Below are 17,709 nucleotides of genomic sequence, written 5' to 3'. Positions count from 1 at the left end.
TGAATGGAAGGACAGGAAAGCCCCAGCCACTGTAAGAGTAGAAAAATTACCTCCTGCTCCCAATATAGCTTCTGAACTGCACTCTTCAGCTTGGAGGAGAGTGTCAGACTAGGCTTCACTGATTAAAATCATAATTAAAAAAAAATAAAACAGCTACTATTAATAAATTCACAAATTAAACCAGCCAAGTCTAAAATTCTTAGCAGATGGCTCCATACTCCAGCTCACATGGCCCAAGCAGCAAGATGAATAAGCCAACTCAGTCACAGATATGAGCCAGCACAGGCCAGGGACAGTCTCATTTCTCTTAGACTGTCTTCACATAAGCAAGGAGAGATGCAGGGAGCTCTGAGGAGCCCAAAGCCCCATCACAGCCACTCTGAAGAACCATCTCCATGTCAGAAGCATTTCTCAAGAGCACTTTTAATAAAGTACTTAATATTCATGCATATGTTTCAGAGCGGGTATGGCACCCGCATAGAGCACTGACATTGACTGAAACCATTTAAAACATTTTCATTTCCAGTTGTGTGGGTCCAGTGATACCTCTTACTTACTGACAGCATCACTGCCTCCTCTCCTCCCTGTTCTTCCATTTACTACATAGGTAACAGGGAGAACTGATGCTGACTATTGCTCACCTAATGTATAGCACTGCCAGTGGGTTCAGGAGGATTTTAAAGAGAAATGAGTCAATAGCATGTGGGCTTGGATGAGAAATATTCAGGCCTCTGCACCTGAACATTTCTTTAAGTAACAAGGGCAACAGATGCCCCCCAGGATGTATTCTGGCTGCCTTTCAGGTGGGGGCAGAGCCAGGTCTGCTTATCATAGAATCACAGAGTCATTAAAGTAGGAAAAGACTTCCAAAATCACCTAGTCCAGCCATAAATTCATCACCTTCACACATTCAGGCTGGACATTAGGAAACATTACTTCTCAGAAAGGGTAGTGAAGCACTGGAATAGACTGCCCAGGGAGGTGATGGCATCACTGAACCTGGGGGTGTTCAAGAAATGACTGGATGTTGTGCTGAGGGACATGGTTTAGTGGGAGCTATTGGTAATGGATGAATGGTTGGACTGGATGATCTTTTAGGTCTTTTCCAGCCTTGGTGATTCTATGATTCTATGATCACCACAATAAGAGCAAGTTGTCCCAGAGACCAGCTCTTGCAATAGCTAGAGCTTTGCATTACTCCTGCTCTTTGTCATTTATAGAAACACAATTTTGACCAGGCTTGCAGAATGCACAGATTTTTATTATTACTTTTTTCCTTTTACATTATGTACTTGCTATATTTGCATCTAGGTAGCATCCTTTTCACTGATCCACACGGAGACTTTCTTTCCTCTTTTCATATGTGTTGGCTCAAATTATACTTTCTAATCCAAAATACACAGAGAGCTGTACTCTTTCAAGTCTAGGGGGTGTTTTACAGCGTTACGCTGATCTCATCTGCACAGAGTGACCCAGCCCTCAATTCAAACCCACCTCTGCAGAGGATTCATTTTTTCTGCCAGGATTTTCTTGAGAGAGTACCTAATCCTGGAAAAAGGCTTGACAACAGCATTAACAATAGCATCGATATTATTAACAACAGCACTCTGCCCTTCCATGGCTATTTTTGTTCCAAGATTTCGAAATGCTATGTTTATTATGCCTCACAAATCCTTGAAGAGACGGGGCAGTTTTATTCCTGATTTAAAGAAATGGGAAAAGATGAGCAATTGTCACTCTGAGTGGTAACTAGATCCCCAGGAGTTCCGCAGAGCACAATCTCTTCCTCTAACCAGTATGTAACATTTCTTGATCCTAACCACAGACGTATGGAGGCTGCAAGGACTTTCATGAACTTATTAATCTTCCAACCCCCTACAGTTCAGACCAAGAAGTCCAGGGAGCAGACTAGCCAGCCTGTCAAAGAGTTGATGATAGACAATTACTGCTCATAAGATAAAAGAACATCTTTTTTCTGCTTGCAAAATGTAAAAAATAATAAGAACTCTTTTTTTTTTTTTTTTTGTGACAGCTGACTTGTTCTTTTTGTCTTCTTGCTCTCTCTTTTCCAATACTGCAGTGCAGTTGGCAATGCCTATTTCTGGGCTGGATTGCTACAATACATGTAACTATATGCATGAGGGTGAGGGGAGAAAAGGAAAAGAAAAAAGAAATACAGAAACAGGTTCTGACATCTAATCAGATCTGCTGTATTGATTTTGCAACTTTAGCTTTGGAGCAAATCAGAGAAACAGCCACATTATCACTCAGAATTCACTCTTCCCTTGAGCGAGCTGGTTCAAAAGGAGCTCACCCAGGCACACAGAAAGGCATGTCCGCATGCACACACACACACGTGGGTGGGCGCATGCGGCTTTGTGGATGCATATCACCTAACCAGGCCCTCAGGTGGGAAGCACTCATCACGGAGGCTGCAGAAGCCACACGATCCCCATTTCTGACATGATGAGAATTCCAGAGCAAGCGACCGGACTAATGAGCTCCTCACACTGCAGAGCAACGTTTCAGTTAACCACTGTGGCCCCGCCACCACACCCACCTATTTCCAGCTGCTCAAACAAGGATGAGAGGCATAAACAGGGACTGTGCTGTTTGCTGTTGGCTTCCCCCCCCCCCCCCCAATTTTAAGGAGATATAAAAGCAATGGGGACAATTCTTGCCTTACTTTCTTATTTTACAGTTTGTTTAGTACACATAGACTATGCTGTTGTTACTTAGGTTAGATCATAACAAAACACTGCTTGGCTTCAGGGAAAGTTATAAGGAGAGTATGCTTTTTACAGAATTTCATCAAATTTTTGCCCTCTTGTGGGTCAGTCACACCACGGGCCCTACCCCACAGCAACTTTAGGCTTCTGCCTGCCATCTGTTGCATGGATAGCAGTGCCCATCCACTCTAACTCAAGACATACAGCTGTGACTCTCCTCCGGACTACCCATCAAGCCTGAATTCATCCCAGGCTGGGCACTGCCTCTCCCTCTGCAGTGCCGTACAGTGGGGACAGCATCACTTTCAAACACCAGCAAAGAACTGAGAACTCAATCAGATCTGATTGTTCTTTGCTCCAGAGTGTGACTTTGCTGTATCTCCATCCATTCCTAGGGTGAGGATCACTCTCCCTGCTGTGTCCTCCCATGCACCATATGCTTGTTCCAGCTTGCCTTCCAAAACAGCTTAAATCAAGGCACCTATAACCACCCTGCTCAAAGGAAGCTTCTCCACACACATTTCCACTTCATGAAAACCTGCACGCATTTCCCCATCCCCATCCCATAATTCAGTTGCTGACATGCTTGCAAATGGACAGACTGATTTCAAAGGGGAATATTCGAATACACCAATGTGTTACCTGCTCCAGTCCTGCTTCTTCTTTCCCTGCAGAGTGAGCCAGGGAGGAGTGAGGCAGCGCTCGCCTTTATGCACAGATATCATGGTCAAAGCAGGGCTGGGAACACCGCCCGTCACTGAAATCACTCAATACACCACATGCTAAGAATCAGTTTTCTGTTGCTCACACGCTCTGCATGGAAACTATTTGGGATTATGCAGTCCCTGTGAGGGTCTGCCTGGTGCTGCTTTACAGGCAAAATGGTTCAGGCTGGGGAAAGTAAGATGCAGAAAGGGTTATGAGGTAGAAATGGTGGAACTGACATTCATTTGCTATCTTCTGAACAATTCTGATTTCACAACCTTTTTAATATGCCCTGAATGCACATCTTGCAAAGCTGCTGTTTTACAATAGTCCACTGATAGGGAAATGGAAAAATATCGTGTACAAATACAGACAGCACCCTTCTCTTCCACTTGCAACACACTGCCCATACAGCATTCTAACCTTGTCTTTGCAGCCAGGCCAATTAAATACAAGCTGTTCAAAGGTCCCCAGATAAAAGAGACATGTCATCTCAGCCTAGTAAGAAAGGCCAGCCCTGCCTGCAAGCAGCACTCAGTATGTCAGAGATGGTTCACCCACAGGCTTGCATTCACACAGGCATTCAGACCGGTATTCCATTTAGATGTTATACTCACACTGCACGTTGAGCTGTACCAGGGCTTCCCGTGGTCTGATGTTAAAGCCGTTGTACCTGGCTGTCTGGCACTTATAGGTCCCGCTCATTTCTCGGCTGACACTCTCCAGGCGCAGCTTCCCATCATAGGTCTCCACTGTCATTGTCCCTGAAGGCATGGGGGTTTCCTTATCTACTCGGGACCATATAATGGGTGGCTTAGGCTTCCCTCGAACCTCACACTGCAGCTCAGCCCTGGAGCCCTCCCGGACAGTAATGGCAGACTGACCCTTGGGAACACTGATGGTTGGCGGCACTAAAAGGGAGATAAAAAAGGGACTGGTTTTACACTTGGTTTCCAGTAAGCAAGAAACATTCTCAGGATGCTTGTGCCTGTATCACACCAGCAGTCCTGAACTCGACACTGACAATACCAGTGCAACCCCTACAGGAACACATGCCCATGTAAACCATCCTTACAGAGTCTGGAGCTGCATGGTACCAAGGGAGATTCCAACTTCTCCAAAAATGTACCCCGGTGTCAAAGGCAACAGCCAGCTCTCCCAAAACATTTTGCCAGCTCCCACCTCTTACTGCAAAAGCCTCTTTGATCTACTTCTCTATTTCTGGTCAGTAAATTTCCTAAATAGAACTTCCAACTTTTGACCAAGAAATAGAAGATGTCTCTGCCAAGACATCTAGTCTTTATACAGAGGTTAGACAGAAACAGCGATTTATAGGATTAGTGCTTAGTAAACCTCCAGCTTTATCAGATACCCAGGACTCCTGTTTGCTGCTAAACCACAGTAAGGAGCCATACCTGCTGAGTGTCTTTGTTTACTTTACATTGAGATTCACAGGGTGCTGGACATCTCTGGCTCACTCCAGAGTGAGGGGTCTCAGCAAATATCACTCCTGTGCATCACAAGCTCACACAGCAGAACTGCTGCTTAGCTGGAGCTAGAGCTAATGGCACTGAAATGCTGAAGAAAAACCCAGCTCTCAGACAGCAAACAAAACTGCTTACAAACAGCTCAAAAGAAATTCAAGCTGAAGGGAGAAAAGGTTCTGGGGGAAGTTTGTTGTTCATATCCCCACACTCACCAAAAGCCCAGGAAGGGAAAGCTCATGCTAAAACTCATGTAATGTTGACATTTAATTTGTATTAGGCTTCAGAGTTAACTGCTCAACTGAAGTAAATATAGAATCATAGAATCATTTGAGTTGGAAGGGCAGCAATCCTTTTCTGAAAGCTCCTCTTTCAGCCCTTCCAGCTGACAATGGTGACACTCAGATTGACAATTTTATAACCACTAGGGCTACGTAATTCATTTCCATTTAAAGCAAAGTTTAGGACTACAGAGGCTGTAACAAGCTGGCCTGACCAATATTAGCTCAATTCAGTTCCAGCAAGGAAGGGTGTGCTAAACTATTTGCACACATTACAGCCTACAGCTGCTTTCAAGCAGATTTAGGATGGCTCCAGCCCCGTCTCCCTCAGCAGTGACCTCCCAGTGCAACAAGGAAGCCACATTTTCAATTTGCAAGTCTCCCATGGGTTGGGGAACCTCATCACACCCTGTCCTGCGCAGTGCGATGGACGACAGCACTCTCAGCGCCAACAGTGCCAGCAGCCACTCACCTGGCGAGAGGTAATTTTCTCCATGGGGAAAAGCTGAAAATTGCATGTGGAGATATTTTTAATTAAAGCTGTCTCCTCAGAGCCACTCAGTAGAAGCAGCCACATGGGCGAGCTCAGGCCTTTCTTGCTGGGAAGTGTGGAACTGCCACTGCTGTTCTTCTGCACGAATCCTACGCTCTGAGGAAAACCCACCACAATTTCATGCAGGAACCATGTGTTGGATGTGGTTTGGTTGCTGTTGGTAGGGTTATGCTATGTGGAGGGCTGCTCCAGCAAGGACAATGGTGTTCACTCCCTGAGTCACAAAAGGGGCTTTGCTGGACCAAGCTGATGAAGGGAGGCTTCAAAATGCCCCAGGATGACCTTCTCCACCAGCACCCATGTGAGTGCCTGGCTCTCACTGTCCACCAGCACAGAGCAGCTGTTGCAGACACCTCCTTTGGGAACCTGGGCCAAGCCCTGTGCCAACAGATGCTGCTCAGTTCTTTGGTGGGATCATCCAGGGTCTTCCAGCTCTTTGCTGCCTCCCACCTTTTGTATCTTTGAACACAACTGCACTTTACATCTACTGCTCTTGGGCAAAAAGAATTACTCCCAGTGGCGGTGAACCCAACACAAGACCTCCACTAAGGGGTTGCTAGCAGAATGGAAGCACCAGCCATTGGTGTCTTTCAGGTCTATGGCAAGGTGAGGGTTCAGTCTCCAGGCTGCTGGTGAATGTGAGGTAAGTCCCACTGGGAGCAGACTGGTCCCAGCATTTCTGCTGAGACAGATTCCTGAATCAGCATAATTAATACAACAACGCATTCTGCTGCGGTGCTGAAGCAATTAAGATCCAGAAACAACATCAGGACCAGCACAAATAATGGGTGCAACACAACCAGAGACTGAGAATAAATGTCCTATGAAGGTTCAGGACAAACTCCATGAGCAGCTGGCTGCCCTCACCAGCTAACTTGCCTTGTGCCATACTCTCAAGGTCCTGGAAAGACAGCAGGATGACATGGATGTGCTGGGGGATAAAGCTGGAACTACCAACTTTTCCAGAAGCAAAAATGCATCTCTGAGACCCTGAATTTTAGTCCCCAGGGAGACTCACAAACTCGCCTATATCTTAGGGCTATCCTCACCAAGCCATGGGGTGAGATTTTGACCCTGGTTTTAAAGGTGGGAGGCATTTATAACATATGGAGTCCTGCAGAGAGTGCCCAAGACAGACTGAAATTGCAATTCAGTAAACATTAAGGCTTTTCACAGAATTCGCTATAACAGATGATACCAATCTTGTGGTCACAGCTTTGAAAATACTCCTCATAAGGAATGCCAAAGAAAGCAAAGAACAGCTTTCTTTTCCTTTTACTCTCTTCTAAGCAAAAGGACTTCTGAAATTTGGTGAAATACCATTTCCTCTTTTCTTCCTGCACCATCTGGTGCCTTGTTTGAACAGTCTTACTCTAAAACTGTAGGATGGAGGTGGAACGTGATGCCCAGAAAGTCCCCAGAAGTCACAGAGAGGCTCACCTGTCTCTGAGGAGATGTTCACCTCCACGCTGAGGTCAGGAATGGGTGCTCCTTGGAAGGTGGCCACACACAGGTAGGTGCCATAGTCACTGAATCTCAGGTCAATAATCTCCAAGCTGCAGGTCACAGGTGGGAGCTCAGGGTCATTCCTGGTGATGAGTAACCGGTCTGAGAACCTGGCTGGTTTCCCATTCTTGTACCAGGAGTAGACAACCTTCTCCTGGGGGACAGCATCCACGTGGCATGAGAGTTTCAAGTCCTGCCCTAACTGGATGGTCTCACTCTCTTTGATCACATCAGGGGTGATTTGGAACGTGGCATTCTTCATGGCTGGGATGAACACAAGTGCAAAACCATTTAGGGACAGCAAAGAGCCCCACACGGCACAAGACAACATCCCTTTGCTCCTTTGGAGGGCAGCATCTCTGTGCAACCTTCCCTAGCTAAGCTCCCACAAACGATCCCCAAGGCCTCACACCTGACAGACTGGGACCCCTGTCTAGCCCAGAACAGTGACACAGCCTGGGACAAGGCTGCAAGCAGCCAAAGCATAGCTCTTGATGTGGGAGCACAGAAGCTAGCACAACAGCTTCTCCAGTGTACTAAATTCTGCTAAGCATCCCAGTCAGCCTTAGTTGTATAGGAACGCTCAGGAGAAATGCAAATCTAGACCCTCCACTGAGAAAAAGAGCAACTTACACCTCACCAGTAGGTTCACTGTCTTCTTTGCTGGGTTCCCCACGTTGTTTATGGCTGTGCAGTTGTAGTAGCCTGAGTCCTCCACGCGGATCCTCCAGATGGTGAGGTTACCTCCTTGCACAAGGCTGTTGGGAGGCAGCGGGCCAGGAGAATGAGACCAAAGCACCTCTGGCTGTGGGTCACCGCCTGTCAGAGAGCACTGCATAGTGACGTTGTCACCAGGGTTGACCACCAATGTTTCATTGACTGACAGTTTCAGAGCAGGTGGGGCTGGAAGAGGACAAAGAGGGACACTTCTAAGCTTGAAAAGGACCTGTCTGCTCACCTGTTCACAGCTTCATGCTTTCTAGGATTTCTTCTTGAAGTTAGCCAGTCTGAGAAAGGAGAGCTGTAGGGACACATTAATTCATTACAGATAAAAAGCATGATCATCAACACACCTTTTTGAGTTAAAGCATCCTTCTCTTCTATGGTTAGGAAACTGCAAGCAGGACCTCCAGACAACCCAAACAAGAGGCGATACTTAAAACACCCCACAGCCATTACACAGAAGAGGGACACAGGTAGGTATCCTATTTTAAGATTGCTCTCTGCAGGTTCCCTAGGCTTAGGACTCAGTTCAGGAGAAAAGCCTGACAAACTCTCCTTGCACAGACAGAAAAGACGATAAGACATAATTTGGCAATGGAAAATACATGGTTTAGAAAACCAGACCATGAGTAGCAATTCTGCACCCATCACACAGGTGTCAAATAGATTTCCCCATTGGCCTACAGATGATGAACCAAGTCCTGGGATGCTCTTTCATGCACAGCTGAACAATTGGGAATGATTCAAAATGTCTAGACAACTTATCCTTTGAATAACCTACTATGTGGTTTTGGCTTATTTTATTTCTGCACTCTTCTCACTACACCTCTCTCCCCAAACTGATCCCAAATTCCTCCCTTTGTATTCTCAGTTTTACTGCATCCTCCCTTTGCATTCTCTGCCTCATCCCAAGACAAGCTTATTAAAGCCCTTGTCAGCATCACTGCTGGCTCCATCCAGACAGAGCTGAGAAAGTAGCATTCCCCAGCACAAAGGCAGGGAGTATGTTTTAAGTAACTGCCATAATAATGCAAAATAAGACATTGTTCCATATTCATGAAGCTTGATTTAACAGCATCATTATTTCAGCCTCCCTCTCCCTGGACCCTGTGTTAATGAGCTGTGCTGGGTTGGTGTTGGATCTCTGAATTACAGCCCGTACAAACAAGGAGATGAGGAGTGCTCTCTCCTCAGCACCTGCACCATAATTTAGCAGTGCAACAACTGCTATGCTGGAATATTGCGTTAGCACACCAAATCCAGTGCCCTCTCCCTGGCTATGGTATGTGCTTTTTGCACTAGATGTGGACAGCTGTGCTTAAGGATGAGGGCTACTCCTTTGTCTTCTGCACTCTTGGACATTTTGAGGCCTGTGGTTGGAGCCCTTGAATTTTGAGAGGTCACAGCCTGCATTCAGGGCCTACAACTGCTTCCAGCATTCCAGGAGAGAAGCCTATGCCCAAAGGTTGATGCTCATTAAGTGGCAAAGCAAGCATTTGTCCTCTCTGGGCTCCACATGGCCTCATGAAACTTTGAGAAACCCAGGGTCAAAATAACTCAACGGACTGTGGTTGGGCAGAACACTTTCCTATGGCAAGAAGGAATACAGATGATACGATATAGCTGTTCCTGCCCCCTGACACTGAACAGGTCTCAGTCAAGGGCACAGACAAGCTGATAGGTGAAGCATCTTGCCTGGGAACTTCCTTGCATGTACATCAGAGCTACAGAAAGGTTGAAATCTGCTTACATCCAGAAAGATGTCAGCTGGGGAGCACGAGCCAGAACTCCTGCAGCCTTTGGTTAAGATTTTGGGATTCCATGTTGCTTGATGTGCAGATTGGACCAACGCTCATCTTGCAAAGCTGTATCGTGTTATGGACAAGGAAGCATGGAAAAGAAACACATTGGGCAAGCACTGCCTTGGGGCAGGTTGTGCATGCATGTAAGATTGGAAGCAGGGAAGCTACGAAGCTGCCGCCTACACAGCTTGAGGCAGAGTCACAAAATGGAGCCCTGGCTGTGGCAGTCTGCATGGGCTCCCACTCCCACTCCTATCAGTAGATAGGGGTTAACAAGCTGCAGACATTGTTATGCATGAGATGAATCTCATTTATTTGTAACCTGTGGCAATTCCTTTTGTTCTTGGCTCAGAAAACCTGCTGGCAGAGTCTGCAGAGAAGCAAGGGGACCATTACAAACAAAGAGTCGCTTTCAATTCCCTTTGAAGTCCAATTTGCTGCAGTAAAACTGCAGGAGAATTAACCAGCTGGGCTGCTTAATTTTGCAGAAATCAAGGAAAGAGAAAACATCAGCCCTGCCCTGCTGGAGCAGGCAATGACAGCCTGGTGCTGAGCTGGCAACGTGGTTCTGCTGGATCCAACCTGCTGCTCCAGAGCCACAGGACAGCAGCAAGGAAAGCCTCCTTCCTGCTGAGGATGAAGACTGAGAGCTCTCTGCCTGCTGTGAGGGCCTAGCCTCTGACTCTGGGCTGGGGAGAAGCACATCTCAATGCTGTGGTCTGCCTAAAGGCAACTGCCCAAGGAGCCCAAGTGAACTATCTAAGGAGGAGCAAACAGACTGAGAAGAGCAGATTCCCGTGGCCTGACCCACTAGTTCCTCTCAAAGTCAATTGCAGCTGGGTCTATAAATGTTTAAGAGATCGATTTTCATGCACCTCAGCACCCTTCTCGGTTGCAAAGGCATACTGAGGAAAGGAGGCAACGGAGGTTGCTGATGCATGAACACAAGAGGAAAAGAGATCTGTGCAAAACAAGGAGAGAATTACGATTTCTTTTTACAGTATTTTCTCACCTGTGCACAACACTACCAGCATTGCAAGTAAGTCAGATAACATTCAGTGATAAACATTCTCGTGCTATTTAACACAAAACCTACTTTAAGTACAATGCCAGATTCATTTATTTTTTTTTAAACAATTTAATGGGAACACATGAACCATAGTCTCTTTGAGCTTGCAGTGTTAGGCTACTTTATAACTATGTATAAACATGCATTTACAACTAAAATACAAGAAAAGAATCACTAGATGCAAGAGATACGCAAACCGAGTTCAGAGCTTTGGTAAGCACCTAATAAGCTGGTGCTTGATAGGTGTGCCAAGAGTGGCCCAGGTTGGATATTAGTAGAAATTTATTCATGGAAAGAATGGTGAGGTGTTGGCACAGGCTGCACAGGGAGGTGGTGCAGTCACCATCCCTGGAGGTGTTCAAGAGCTGTGTGGATGTGGCACTGAGGCACACGGTCAGTGGGCATGGTGGAGGTTGGTCGATAGAAGCACTAGATGTTCTGAGAGATCTTTTCCTACCTTAACGATTCTATGAATTCAGATGTATGCTGGCTTCTAATCCAGCAGCAACTTGGAAATACATTTTCCCTATTCACTCAGTAAATGAAAGGCTGGGCTGTAGGAGGGGAGGGGGTGTGAAGAGAAATGTTATTTTTTAAAACTTTTCAAAGGTAAAACCACACCGGGAAATAGCAGCTGGCCACGATCCCTTTCCTCACTATGAGTGCAGGTTTTTAAAGGGAATATTCTAGCAGCATTCTCTGCGGTTTCATTCTGAGACAATCTCAGGAAGTGACATGAGTTGCCTCAGCTGTATTCGCAGAGATCTTACCACAGGGAGAATATTTTTATTCCAACGTAAGCTATAGCTCACTTTTTTTTTTTTTTTTCTTTCTTTCTTAATAAAATGAAGCAACTATTGTTCAGCAGCTTGGACTCAGCCAGATCAATAAACATAATTCATACTGTATCAACAATATCCCATCAACAGTTGTCAACATCAAAAGTGTTCTGTTTCCACTGCATAAAGATGACACCAGGGATACAAACTACTTTGTGCTACATAAGAGAGAGGTGAATAATTCAAACACCTACATCGCCTTCCTTTCTGATCATGGAATACCCCAGAGCTGGAAGCAATTTTCTGACATTTACTTATTATTTGAAAATATTCAAGACAAGTGGGGACTCTGTCATGCTTTTATTTATTTATTTTTCTTCCCTCTTGTTAAATGGACTGGTTGCAGTCAGGTCTTTGCAATGCATTTGGTACATGATTTCAGCTCTTGCATGTCAAGCAAGAGGCACCAAATTGATTCTGCCTGCAACTGGAGGTGCGCTCAGACCCTGCCGGCATGGATATCAGTGTGTGTGTGCAGTTCTAGGATTTATTTATTGGGAAGGCACCAGAGATATTTGCTTTCCAGAAACATCCCTACCCGTGGGACTCCTAGGCCGGGAGTGCTCTGAGTGCAGCGCTACAAAGCAGCACACAGTCACATGTGGATGAATTATTTGTAAGGACTTCTGCAGCAGCTGCCTTGCTCCAGACTGTATTAAATTTATTTTTAAAATCACTTAGAATTATAAATAAATAAAGCAGCGTCTGGATTAAAAACTCCACTGTGCCTCAACACCTACATGTAGTCTGCTTTAATGATCACACAGCAGGCCTGATCGAGGCACTGGCTGCAAGAAATTAAAGCATCTCTGACCACAGAGCTCCTGTCTTAAGGATTTACAACAGTCAGCCACATGTGTGAACTGGAGGTGGTCTTCTAAAGGCTGTAGGCCTGGAGAGGGCATGGATGCTCAGCAGGCTGCTGCATTACCTGTGGTGTTTGTGAGCTGGAAGGTGATCGATTTGTCAGGGATGCTGCAGACATTGCGGACAGACACCTGGCACGTGTAGCTGGCGTAATCCTGGGGCCGCAGGTTCTTCAGCTTCAGGACTTTGGTTTCACCCTGGGAGTCAGGGAGAAAGGAGGAGAAAGATATATGTGTACAAAGTACAGCTCATCGCTGCAAGTCCATCACCAGGCACAAGGCTTGCAAGTAATAACCATTCAAACCTCAGGAAGCTACGCAGACTCCAAACCCTCCTAGCCATACACAAAGGAGACACAAAGCATTTGCAGGGACAGCTCCACCTCCAGAATTTCTCAAAACACCCAGTAAATGACTGTCACAAAACCTGAAAGCAGTGCCGAATGGGTCTAGGATTAATTTCTTGTCAACTCTTGTCACAATCATCTCATGGAAGTTAAAAAAACCTTAAATGTCCAAGAACAGCCCCTGAGCTCATGCTGAGATGTCAGTGGGAGCCTAAATAAAGTCAGTGGGGGCTCAGCATCGCAAAAACAAAGTAAACCAGGGTTTATGCTGGCCTAAATACAGCACAATCAATAGTTAAGCCACAAAAATTGCAGTAAAGAAAAAAAAAAAAAGAAAGGTAATTCAGAGAAATACTCAAATATCCCCCCCCCCCCCCAACCCTTCTGATCTCTTTTCTCCAGATTCTAATCTCATTTATGCTGGCATAAATCCAGAGTGTCTGCACTGAGTTTGATAGCCTTTTCTCACGCTACGGCAACAAACAAACAAGAATCACTTGCTGGCACTCCATCATGTTATAAAAGCAGAATAAAGTTGTTAAATTAACAATAGATATGTTCCGTAAATTTTTATTTATGGAATGCGGAAAGCTTGGAGATGCATCCTGTAGTTTGCACACCCTGCAACTCATACGTCTTCCCACGACAGCTTGTCGCTGCTGTGCTCCTTGTGCTTGTCTAAATCTCTTTTGGAGAAACCATTCCGTAATTGCCTGTAAATGTGAGAAGGTGTCAGCATGACAAATCCTCTTGAGGCAACCTCAAGGGACTGGACGATGAGCTCAGGCATGCTAATATGCAGAGAACAAGGATTTGAACCGAGTAAATTAGGAAGATAAATACCTAGGAGACCAATAACCCTATGGAAGTCCTGTCCCCCGAGATTTGTTGCTATGCTGCACAAATGATGGCATTTACAACGTGCGTGTCAGCTAGTGACTTATACAGTCGTACGTATCCAGCTTATTGATTAGTAAATGTTGGGTAAATGTGTATAAACCTTCAGAGTAAATAAGTTTTTAAAAGCTTAAAACAGCAAAATCTTTGTCCTTTCTAGTGCAAAGGGCTACCTGAACCTGACTCTGATAGCAGTTTATCTGGCCTGTCTCAGACAATTGTATGAGCCCTGTGAAGAATGCTTTGTTAAGCGCAATTTATTTGAGCTCCAGGAAGGTTTTACTCTCCAGATGTGCGGTAGAAGTGTGCTTCACCTAACTTCAACTCTTCTCAACCCAAAGGCTCGTCAGGGCAGGAACACTGTCTGACTGGAGCTGCAGGGTACGGGGCCACAGATAACCAGACAAGACAAAGCTCTCTTCAGGACCAAACAGCAGCACTGACCTATAGCATTTCTGCAAATCTGCTTGGGAACCCAAAGCTCGGAGCTCTCTCCTAATCTCCTTGCAAGTTTCCATTTGGCTGCCCATTTCCACGACTTGCAGAAATAGTGTGTTTCAATAAAACATGAACACAATTGCATTAACTGAAAGGTTGCCTGGAGCATTGCTCAGAAATCAAACTCAGTCACAGTGTGCGTAAGGCCCAGCTTTGGGAGTGTCCGAGAGCAGAACTGGGTGTGGGATAAAATAAGTGCCCTCAGGAAGTGCCCTCTTAGCCCTCCCTTCCTACCCATCCTCCATAAGTTCTAGTGCTGAGTGAAATCATGAGTATGTTCAGAGCTAGAAAAACCCCCTCAATCATCCACTGAGTGATCAGGAAAGTGACTGTGAAGAAAGTGGCATTCAGGAGGGCTACATGGCTATGCAAGGGCAAGTCCAGCACAGGCAAGCATGGGGAACAGAGAGGATGTGGAATAACACCTTGTCATAAGGTGGTGGTCAAGAGTGCCCAGCCTCTGTTACTTGTAGCCAATAGGAAAATCTCTTTATCTTTCAGAGATGCTCAAGGTGAGGTTGGCCTGGTCTCTAAGCACCCTGATGTAGCTGTAGGTGTCCCTGCTCATTTCAGGGGACTTGGACCGGATGGCCTTTTAGGGTCCCTTCCAACCCAAACAATTCTATGATTTACCTCACCAAGCCCACTGCAATCCTTGCCATTCTCTCACACTGCTAAATGGGAAGCACTTTCTCCTGTTTATCAAACTTGGGTGCTCGTTTAAGAAAAAAGCAGCACAGAATTAGAGGAGACCTGACCTTGAAGTTTTTTTGCTTGGAGAACAGTCTCAGCCACCCCACAGCCACATAAAACTTATTGGGGAAATTTTGTCTTACTCTCATGGACAGTACCAAAAGGGGAAGAAACGCCAAGCCAAGGACACTAGGCTGTCATGCTCCCTCCTGCTCTCCTGCTTCTCTTTCTCCCTGAGGACCTATAAACAGAAAATCTACCAGCCCTTTTGGAGCTGGAGCTCATTGCAGTGCCCACCACCCTCTCCCCACCATTGTAACCCACACAGATAGAGAAACACCATCCACTACAGAAGGCACTATATTACACTAAGATGCTCATCACAAGCTCACAGAGGTTTGCCTTTTTTCACCTGTGTGTAGAGGGGTTCATAGATGTCCACACCATTGTCCTGACTGTGGGAAAGTGTCTCAGCTCCCCGTTTCCATATGAAGCGAGCTGGTGGGTTGGAGTTGACGGTGCAGCGGAGGAAAACAGTCTTCTCCTGGTAGAAGCTGCCACGTACATCACTGATGGTCTGGTGAACAGTGAGCACTGGTTCATCTAGATCTGGAAGGAAGGTAAGGAGGGCCGCAGCAGTTGTTAGTGAAGCACTGTCTGCATGCACAGCCTGCAGAGCAGATGATGCTCCGGGGCTGTAGGGGAGGGGGGAAGCTCCCATAGATTTGGCCAAGGACAATTGCTGAATTCAGAACTGATCTGAGGGCAAGTAATACGAACAGCATCAAAAGGGAACAGAGAGGAGAAGCCAGAATTCTCCCGCTCACCACACAACATTCAGAGAATAGAAAGCACCCTCCAGTTTGTGGATTCCATGTTGTCTTCCAGTAAACCATCTGTTTGCCACAAAACTGTCCAACCAATAGCCTGGTCATCCAACCACACAACCTCAAATCACCATTATCAGCTTCAGTGAGAAGTAAGAAGGATCCTGGGAAACTACCACATTCTCATTTCCTCTGCTCCCACCTTCCAGTCCCCTTTTGAAATCACAGGGCTAAGCCCATGGCTAACAAGACTGCAAGCACACTTGGAGTGCCACTAGAACATCAGATGCAAAACATAGTGATAGGTGTGTACAGCTTCCCTCTTATTCCCAGTTTAAGTATTGTCTGTATTTTCTCCTTCACGATATCTGTGCTGACTCTTCAGTAACATTGACTCACTGCATTTCTATCACACACTCCTAAACTGATCATTTTCTTTTCGCTTTTCACCTTTTACAGAACGCAGCCCTGCCAAATCTTCCTTCACCATATCCACACCACACAACTGTTGTCACTGGTTCAATGGTTATCAATGACTTTTCTTGCAAGTATACAAGCAATAGCCCTGGAGGGAGGGTACTTGGAGCATACTTTCTGCTTCCACCCAGGCCACACTGCTCCCTACTGGCTGCCTTCCCACTAAAAAGGAGATCTTTACCTCGTTAGGGTTTTTTTGTTTATTTATTTATTTTGAATCAGACATAATTGCCTGAACATCAAGGAGTCAAGGAAACATGGGGAAAGGGAAAATCTCAGAGGAGATGGATCTTTCTCCTTCCAGAACCACTCTGGTATTGAGTAGGATTAAATATAAAAAAACATTGGAAAAGCTGGGACAACTTGGTCCTCTAAAACTGAAATGTGCCCCATGACCTTAAGCATGTCTTCAAAGTCGTCCACTGAGCTCAGTGAAGCACTTCTATATTTTCAGAAGCTTTATGAACCCATCTTCAACTGAAAAACAACCGAAGAACACATATCCAGAATACCCACCCGTTGCCAGCACTGTCTTTTGCACATAACAGCAGAGAGAAAGAGGACACGTGCCCATCACCTCCAGCTCTTTTGTGTCACCTAATTTTCAAGATACATTATTTTAGAGATTTGCAAGTTTGGAAGTCTGGCTCCCAGGAAGGAAGCGGGGGAGAAGAGATGAGTTTCTGCTAACGAGTCATCCAAATAACGTATGTTCTCTGCTGAATCATAAGTGTTAACTGTTGGATTTGCATATTTTTGTAAGCTGTATGCTTGTTGGCTTGACCATAACATCGCTCGGAGAGATGAGTAGGGCTATGGACAAGGCAGTGGAAAACAAAGTCAAAACACACAAAAACCATCCAAGTTCATGAAAAAACATACACAATTGGAGATAAATGGCCCCTTCCCATGAACTGCTGTCTCCATGTGGCCATGACTAAATTTTACAGCAAATTCTCTTGGATCTGGACTTTCTTCTTCTGAATTCCTTAAGCCCCCTTTATTTGTTCAGCCTTTATATGAATAACTCAGTAGCTACCAACCCTCTGAGCCCCATTTCTCTGCAGGATGCTTGACAAACCACTTTCCTTATCCATCAAAGAAGACACTCCCCATTCAAGTCTGCTGGTTCCCAGCTACATCCTGAAAAGAAAATATTACCTTCCTTTTTCTAGCTAGACCTTTCCTCCTTCAAATCTTCCATCCTTCTTTAATAGCAGTCAGCTGTAAGCCTAGTCCTCCTGAGAAAAGCTAAAATAAGACCTACGACAATACACATGTGCTTGATGTACGAGTAAAGCCACTGATGTCAGTGAGCTGCACGAATGATAAATTTGGCCCAAGGCGGCTCATGGAGAAGATCACATGGGATGTTTCATGCGCACTATAAGCTTGTAAACATCTATTCTTTCT

The 17,709-nt window shown here is 45.6% G+C and overlaps 1 protein-coding gene across 5 annotated transcripts in view; it reads right to left on the bottom strand.

The window, feature by feature from the left end:
• The window catches only part of MDGA1 (MAM domain containing glycosylphosphatidylinositol anchor 1), a 202,609-nt gene that overhangs the window by 65,132 nt on the left and 119,768 nt on the right, over nt 1-17,709 (bottom strand). For all 5 annotated transcript variants that reach the window (XM_085541223.1, XM_015857816.3, XM_085541222.1 and 2 more), the window contains 5 exons: nt 15,405-15,601; nt 12,623-12,755; nt 7,892-8,161; nt 7,193-7,522; nt 4,052-4,345 (listed from right to left, as the gene is read on the bottom strand). In XM_085541223.1, the coding sequence (XP_085397349.1) occupies nt 4,052-4,345; nt 7,193-7,522; nt 7,892-8,096 (829 nt within the window). In that variant the 5' untranslated portion in view covers nt 8,097-8,161; nt 12,623-12,755; nt 15,405-15,601. The remainder of the gene's footprint in view (nt 1-4,051; nt 4,346-7,192; nt 7,523-7,891; nt 8,162-12,622; nt 12,756-15,404; nt 15,602-17,709) is intronic.

Source organism: Coturnix japonica, chromosome 3 (assembly GCF_054131305.1).
Source record: "Coturnix japonica strain WE chromosome 3, WE-NBRP24, whole genome shotgun sequence".
Taxonomy (NCBI): domain Eukaryota; kingdom Metazoa; phylum Chordata; class Aves; order Galliformes; family Phasianidae; genus Coturnix; species Coturnix japonica.
The sequence above is the reverse complement of the archived record's forward strand: the minus strand, read 5'-3'. Positions and strand labels throughout refer to the sequence as shown.